Source organism: Pongo abelii, chromosome 20 (genome assembly GCF_028885655.2).
Source record: "Pongo abelii isolate AG06213 chromosome 20, NHGRI_mPonAbe1-v2.0_pri, whole genome shotgun sequence".
NCBI classification, from domain to species: domain Eukaryota; kingdom Metazoa; phylum Chordata; class Mammalia; order Primates; family Hominidae; genus Pongo; species Pongo abelii.
The window spans coordinates 2489665-2497368 of NC_072005.2; the positions used below are offsets into that span (position 1 = coordinate 2489665).

The 7704-nt window shown below is 61.3% G+C and overlaps 1 protein-coding gene across 2 annotated transcripts; it reads right to left on the minus strand.

The window, feature by feature from the left end:
• Positions 1–402: 402 nt before the first annotated feature.
• On the minus strand, positions 403–7214 carry DIRAS1 (DIRAS family GTPase 1). 2 transcript variants are annotated; one of them, XM_002834506.6, is made up of 2 exons: positions 7129–7214; positions 403–3711 (listed from the first exon to the last, which is right to left on the minus strand). In XM_002834506.6, the coding sequence occupies exon 2, from the start codon at positions 3640–3642 to the stop codon at positions 3046–3048; it is 597 nt and encodes a 198-aa protein (XP_002834552.1). In that variant the 5' UTR covers positions 3643–3711; positions 7129–7214; the 3' UTR covers positions 403–3045. The 2 variants fall into 2 exon arrangements, with proteins under 2 accessions (XP_002834552.1, XP_054395263.1); XM_054539288.2 differs by lacking the exon at positions 7129–7214 and adding an exon at positions 4982–5762.
• Between the last annotated feature and the right edge of the window lie 490 nt (positions 7215–7704).

Here is a 7704-nt window from a genome sequence, read left to right on the forward strand (position 1 = left end):
ACCCTTCATCCCATCCCTCACTTCCTACACCCATCACCTCCTCCACCCTTCATCCCATCCCTCACTACCTACACCCATCACCTCCTCCACCCTTCATCCCATCCCTCACTTCCTACACCCATCACCTCCTCCACCCTTCATCCCATCCCTCACTTCCTACACCCATCACCTCCTCCACCCTTCATCCCATCCCTCACTTCCTACACCCATCACCTCCCCTAACCTTCATCCCATCCCTCACTTCCTACACCCATCACCTCCTCCATCCTTCATCCCATCCCTCACTTCCTACACCCACCACCTCCTCCACCCTTCACCCCATCCTGCACCTCCCCACCCTTCTTGATCCTTTACAGGTGGTGAGCTGACACCCACGCCCACCACAGAGACAGGGCGCCATGCTGGTGGGGAATGCAGGATCCACTTTTTTATTGCAGGAAGACTATGTCTAGAGCGAAGGCTACACAGACCCCACGATGGGGGAGTGGGGGCACCCACATGCGGGGGGAGGGGGGTGGGGGTGGAGTCACGGCAAGCATGGCCTGGCACAGTCCCCAGCACCAGGGATGCCCAGGCAGGATGGGCCAGCAGCCAGGGCAGGCTCGGGCCCCCTCCTATTGCTGATCCCCTCTCTCCCCAGGGTCGGGCAGGGCCTGGGGTGGGAGAGGCCTGGAGGTGGGCAGGGCCCCAAGGAGATTGTGCTATCAGGGTGTGTCCCTGAGAAAGGGCCGCAGACCCCTGCCCAGCCTCACTCTCTCCGGCACCTTCAGAACCCAGAAGCTACTGCCAGGACAGGAGAAGAGGCAATGTCAGCTGCTGGAGGGCCCTGGGCCAGCCCAAGTTTTGGGGGGACCCAGCTCTGCTCAGACACAATGCCAGCTCTTCTGGGAGCCCGGTCCACGTGCTGGATAGCAACACACACGCACGTATGCACACTCCCTCTCTCTGAGTGTGTCCAGTAAACATTTGTTGAGTAAACACTCACATGAACACAGAGGAAAACAAACATGCTTGTACCAAATCAGACACGAACAATCTGTTATCTACATGGTCCCACCTGGCCACATGACTACAGAGACACATGCGTGCAATCTCTCTCTCTCACTGCACAAAAGTGCGCACACACACACACACACGTTGCTTCCTCACACCCAATAAGACCAACACCTCCATCTCACCTTCCCTCACTAACTTAGCTGCCATGCTCCGAGCCCCACTGTGGAGAGACCCACATGGTACAGAACAAAGGGCAGCTTCCAGCCAATAGCCAGCGAGACACTGAGGCCTTCAGTCTTGCAACAGCAAGGAACTGAATGCTGCAACAACCACATGAGCTTCTAAAAAACAAATCCTTCCCGGATCAGGCCTTCAGATGAGACCTCTGCCTGGCCAATGCTTTGATTGCAGCCTCCTGAGATCCCAAGTAGAGGACCCAGCCAACCTGCACCCAGGCTTTTGATGCACAGAATCTATGAGATAATCAACGTGTGTTGTTTCTGGTTGCTACATTTGTGGTCATTTGTTACACAGCAATAGCCGACTGACACAGATTTGGGACCAAAAGTCACATTGCTAGAGTCATGTTGCTACAGAGTGGAACACAGATCGTGTCCCTCAATCAGGACAAACATATTTACAGATAAATGCTCTCAGATAAACCATATCACCCACTCCCCAAAATATAGTCATGCTCATACAGGCACAAAGATTCACACAGACACATCACAAATATCCAGTCTTGTTGACAACCACACACAGATACCTACAACTACCCACCTCTCTGTATACCCTACACCACTATTACACACACAGACTGCCACAAAAACATATCATCCCAGACAGACACACACAGGTATACACGCAGATGCACTTAGATGCAAGTCACCCATCCGCGCACCCCAGGTTGCACAAATACACTGTTCCATAGTCACTTCCGTGTATGTTGGACACAACCCTGTGGGGTCACACAAGTGTGGTGTCACTCAGACTCTCTCACAAAAACACCCAGAACCTCATGGCTGCAGATACACTCGACTCCAGGACGCCACCATCCCCGGCAGGCCCTGCTCTCTGGGGCACAGGTGGTGGGGAGGAAGTGGGTGGGGCACACCTCTGTCCCGAGCGCCCTCGGATCCTGCGGGTGCTGGCTCCCATCGGCTGTCCCCCCACGGGGGTGTAATTGATGTATGTCTGGCCAGGGCCCTGGGCACCCCCTCCTGAGCACCCCAGGTCCCCACCCACCATGCATTGCTAACGTCTCTGTCTTGGTGGAAGAGGCAGGTCCCCAGGCGGGCGGTGTCCGGGAAGCCCCTCCATACCCATGGTGCCTCTCCGGCGGGGCAGTTGTGCTGCGGATGTGGCCGGTCCCGGGGGTGGGATTCGGGGCTGGCAGGGGCACTGCTGCAGGCCCTGTGGTTATTGCCTGGTGGCCTGAGGCCCATCCCACGGGCCCCACACCCCGCTGTGAAGACAGAGGAGAGAGGGGCATTCTGGGACCGGAGGAGGGGGCACAGATCAGAGGTCACGAGGGGCCGGGTGGGCTTGGGTGTATGTTAACACCAAATAGGAGAAAAAAAAAAAAATATCTGAGGCTGATGTGCATTTTCAACTCCCCCCTCCCCCGGAAGGTCACAGTGATCAAATGTGAGGGACAGGACACGCAGGTCTGGCTGGGGACACCCCAGGGAAAGAGATGGAGATGGGGAAACGCAGCCTCCTCTGGTCCCAGCGGGAACGAGCAGCTCCTCTTGCCAGCTCCCTGTCCTGTTTTCCCATCTGCAGGACAAGGGGGCCACCTCCGGCTCTTGGTTTTGGAGGGTACAGACACAACAAGAGGGTGGAGAGAGAGCGGGAGAGGAAGAAGAGCCCCAGCCCTGCCTCGGGGTAGGCAGGGGCAGCGGGGGGGGGTGGCCTCGGTTTCCCCAGCCGAGGTGTCGGAGGAAGGATGAGAGAAGAGGAGGAGGCCGAGGAGGGCGTCACTGTTGGGGGAGGCGGCGGGGGCTGGGGCCAGTGGGGGTGGGCAGCGGGCAGGCGGGCGTTCCGGGCTCACATGAGGGTGCATTTGCCCTTGACGCGGTCTGTCCTCTTCTGCTTCCCGGAGCGCTTGCCGTCGATGTTGAGGCTCATGTTCCGGCGCGTCTCCAGCGTCAGCAGCTCCTGGAAGAGCTCCTTGACATTGTAGTTCATCTTGGCCGAGGTCTCCATGAAGGCACACTTCCACTCCTGGGCCACCGCCTGCGCCTCGCGCGTGTCCACCTCCCGCTGCGTCTCGTCGCACTTGTTGCCCACGAGCATCACGGGGATGTCCTCCACGCTGCCCTTGATCTGCACGATGAGCTTGTAGATGGGCCCCAGCTCCTCCAGCGACTGCTTGCTGGTGACGGAGAACACCAGGATGAAGGCGTGGCCCTTGGAGATGGACAGGCGCTGCATGGCCGGGAACTGGTGGCTGCCGGTGGTGTCTGTGATCTGCAGCGTGCACACGCTCTTGTCGCAGCTGATCACCTGCCGGTAGGTGTCCTCGATGGTGGGGATGTAGGTGTCGCGGAACGTGCCCTTCACGAAGCGCAGCACCAGCGAGCTCTTGCCCACGCCGCCCGCCCCGAACACCACCACGCGGTAATCGTTACTCTGTTCCGGCATCTTCCCCGCGGCGGGTGGGCGGCCGGGGCCAGGAGGGCTGGTGCCGGCTGCAAGAACCCCAGACCGAGCCTGTGCAGAGAGGAGGGTCAGATGTCAAAGGCCACCCAGCCTTGAGGGGACAGCCCCACGCTCCGGGGAGGGAGGACAGGGCGGCTTCTCAGAGGAGGTGGCTGCTGTGCCTCCTGCCTCCTGAAAAGGCCCATCTGCTTGTGGCTGACTTTGCAGTTCTGTACCGCAGGCGGGCGCACAGCCAACACCCTTTGCTTACTTCTCCCTAACAAAATCTGGGGCCTGAGCTTCCCCGGGGGACGCTGAGCTAGGAGAGGCGTGGGAGATGCCGGGATGCCCACGAAACTCCTTCCCCGGGTGTGGGTGTCCCTTCCGGGCTGTGCTGGCTTCCCCCTCTCTTCCCAGCGTGGCAGGGGCCCCTGGAAGCTAGCAGGCCTGGCTTCCACCTCTCGCTCCACATCTGCCTGGCTCTGAGACCTTGCTGAGCCATCGTGCCACCCTGAGCCTGTTTGGTGGATCAAACGGTGCCCGTCTCCAACAACCATGGGTCCCCTGCTCTTCCCCCAACCCAGAGATGGCTAATCCTTGTGGAAGCCGCACATGGTCGGGTGTTTAAGATGCATACGTCAGGGCCGCAGCCCTAGGTATGCTGAATCGGTCGGCCAGGGCAATAGCCCTGGGAACTCGTATTTTATTTTATTACTCTTATTTATGTATTTATTTTTAGACAAAGTTTCGCTCTTGCTGCCCAGGCTGGAGTGCAATGGCATAACCTTGGCTCGCCGCAACCTCCACCTTCCAGGTTCAAGCTATTCTCCTGCCTCAGCCTCCCAAGTAGCTAGGATTACAGGCATGCATCACAAAGCCCGGCTAATTTTATATTTTTAGTAGAGATAGGGTTTCTCCATGTTGGTCAGGCAGGTCTCGAACTCCTGACCTCAGGTGATCCACCCACCTTGGCCTCCCAAAGTGCTGGGGTTATAGGTGTGAGCCACTGCACCTGGCCTTCTTATTTTTTTTAAGACCAAGCCTCGCTCTGTTGCCCAGGCTGGAGTTCAGTGGTGCAATCTCGGCTCACTGCAAACTCTGCCTCCTCGGTTCAAGCAATTCTCCTGCCTCAGCCTCCAGAGTAGCTGGGACTACAGGCATGCACCACCACACCTGGCTAATTTTTGTATTTTCAGTAGAGACGGGGTTTTGCCACGTTGGCCAGGGTCTTGAACTCCTGACCTCAGCTGATCCTCTCGCCTCGGGCTCCCAAAGTGCTGGGATTCCAGGCGTGAGACACCGCATCCAGCTGGAACTTGTATTACAAGGCTGCTCTCCTCACCTGCCGTAAATGGGATCCTGAGGCTGGGAGTCTGAGAACCACAATTTGCAAATCAGGGCACTGATTCCCAATAGCCGCCCCAGGGAGGCAGGGTCTTGCAGCCTGGGTGGGACACAAAAATACAAAATCCAAAAGCTGAATGGGAAAATCCCCGCTCCCTAAACTCTAAAATCAAACTATGGCCTGGTGTGCCCTAGGCCCTCCTGTTCAGGTCTGACGGATCCTTAGGAATAGCGCTTCCTGGGAGGGGCACCTCTTAGCCCCTCTCTTCTCTCTTGGGCTCAGAGAGGTCCAGCAGCCTGAGGAGGTCACACAGCACAGCAGATCCTGAAATGATGGAGGTGAGGGAAGAACGCTGAGGGGAGGGCAGGTGGCTTATCTCCAGAATTGATGTCCTCCCCTCCCCTTCCTCCTTCCAGTCTCTGGGGAAGCGGTGGAGTGGGGGGTGTCCCCCAGCAAGGTGGTCTACAGTGGGAGAGAAGGAGGCACCAGTTTCTACCTGCTGCACTGGGGGTGGGGGTGTGTTTATGGGGAGGGTCCAGAGGTTCCCCAGGAGTCAGTGGTTTGAACCTAAACAGGCAAATTCAAGTCCCTAAGCCTCCGTTTTCTCTTCTGTGAAATGCGAGGCACTGTTGGGACAAGTAAGGTGACAAGGTGGAGAAAGGCCCTAGGCAGTGCCCCGTACAGCGGAGACCCCGATCACAATTGTGATCACAGTCACAAGGGCTCGGGGCCGGTGGGCAGGGCACTTGGCTGTGCCTGTTGGTTGCAAAGGCACCTTCTGGATTATCAAGGGTAACAGATTTGCCAGAAAAAGAAAACAGGATGATGAAAGCGCCAGCTGACACAGTCCCCAGTTGTGATGAGCCAGGCAAACTTCTGGGCGCCTGGGCAATGCCAACTCATGTGATTGGCTGCCGGGTTTGTGGACTACATGCATAGTAATTCTCGGCATTCGGAGGTGGCTGGGGGTGCTGGTGGTTGGGGGGGAGGCGGCCTGCGCTGCAGACCCTGCCCTTTCCTGGGTGGGCGCCCTGAGAGGCGGGCACGCTGCTGTGCAGAAAGACGCCACCAAAACCGGCCTGGGGTCCTAATGGCCGTGGGTTCTGTGGACCCAGATCCAGCCTTTGCCTTGCTGTGGGCACTGAAGCTCCAGCGCCCATGAGCAGTACTGTCCTCCCCGCCGGGTCTGATATCCCTGACCAGGAAGGCGCTTGCACTCAACAGCCCCGAAGCCCACGCCACTTCCCACCTCCACCACCTGGGGGGTGCGGGTGGAGGGAGGGGGTCGTGAGCACCGAGGCAGGAGCAGGAGGGGCTGGCTCAAGGTCACAGAGCAGGGGGGTGGAGGCGCACAGCGGGGCTGGAAGCCCACCCTGCTTGGCTAGACTCCTGGGGTTTCCCGCCTGTGAGGGGCAGCCCACCCCCAGACGTCCACGCAGGGCCAATCTACCCCAGCCCTGGGTCCCTGAAGCCCGGCTCCCTGCGGGGCACGGAGTGGTTGGTGGGGGCGGGGGTGTCAAAGCAAAGCTCAGGGTCAGGAAAGCAGAGAGAGCCGCGACCCAGGGGTCTAGCAGGGGTCACACCTGACCAAGCGTGGGGCGAGGGTCTGACCCAGGGCCGCCTGGCCGGTGAGGGGTTTGATGGAGAAAGGGCCTGCTCTAGGGGGCCCGAGGGCGCAGAGGCACAGTACGGGGCCAGCCCAGGGGCGACCCTTGACTCAGGAGGACCTCAGTGGTGGAGAGGAGGAGCCCACCCGGGGGAGGGGGCGCGGAGGGAGGGGCTTGGCTGGGCAGTGGGGCGGAGGGCGAAGTAGGCAGCTGCAGGAGGGAGGAGGCCCTGCCCGAGGGGACCAATGCGGAGAGGGGCGGCGGGGTGGGCCTCGGTGGGGTGGGATCTGCAGGGGGGCGCCCTCCGGGTGGGGGAGGGAGGCGGCCGGGAGCTGTCCAAGGTGAGCCGCGGAGGGGCCGGCCGGGCCCGGCGGGAAGGGACGGGGGACGCCCGGCGAGGGGCCCTGGAGCCAGGCGGGGAAGGGCCCGGCCCCGAGGCCCGGGAGGGTGGGGCCGGGACAAAGGAGGGACGCGCGGCGGGGAGGACGGCCGGCTGGGGGCTGCGCAGGGACCCCCGCCCCGCTCCGGGCCGCCTACCTGGGCCCGCTGGTCCCTGCGGCGCCGAGGCCGCTGCTCCTGCCCGCTCCGGTGTCCGCTGGCGCCGCCGCCCCCCGCCCGCCCGAGCCGCCGCAGTCGCGCCCGCGCCGTCCCCGCCCGCCGGGCCCCGCGCTCCGCCCCGCCCCGCCCCGCCCCGGGGACCCGCGCCCACGGGGCCCGCGCGCCGCCCTGCCAAGGTCACCGCCGCCCCACGCGGGACCCCGGACCGCACCCCCCACGGGACCCCTGCCCGCGCCCGGGGTGGGAGAGGTCGCCAGGATCCGGGACCCCCGCCCTGCCACGTGGCCACCTGCGCGCTCCCTCCCTCGGGGTGGGAGCTGGGGCCGCTTCCCGGGAAACCCCGAGTGGGGACCAGGAGCCCGGCTTGGGAGGAGCAGAGTCCAGCCGGGGGTGGGGGGCTTTGGCAGAAATGCGGATAAAGGGGGTGCAGAATGGGACCCCTGAGGCCGGCTGGGGCCCGGTCACACGCAGGGTGGGGAATCAGAGGGGTGCGTTGTGAAATGAGTAAGTCGATAATCAACAATGAATGAACAGGTTTAGAAGCGGGCAGAGGCG

Coding starts and splice junctions, on each gene's coding strand:
- DIRAS1 (XM_002834506.6), bottom strand. CDS start 3,642: ATGCCGGAACAGAGTAACGATTACCGCGTGGTGGTGTTCGGGGCGGGC.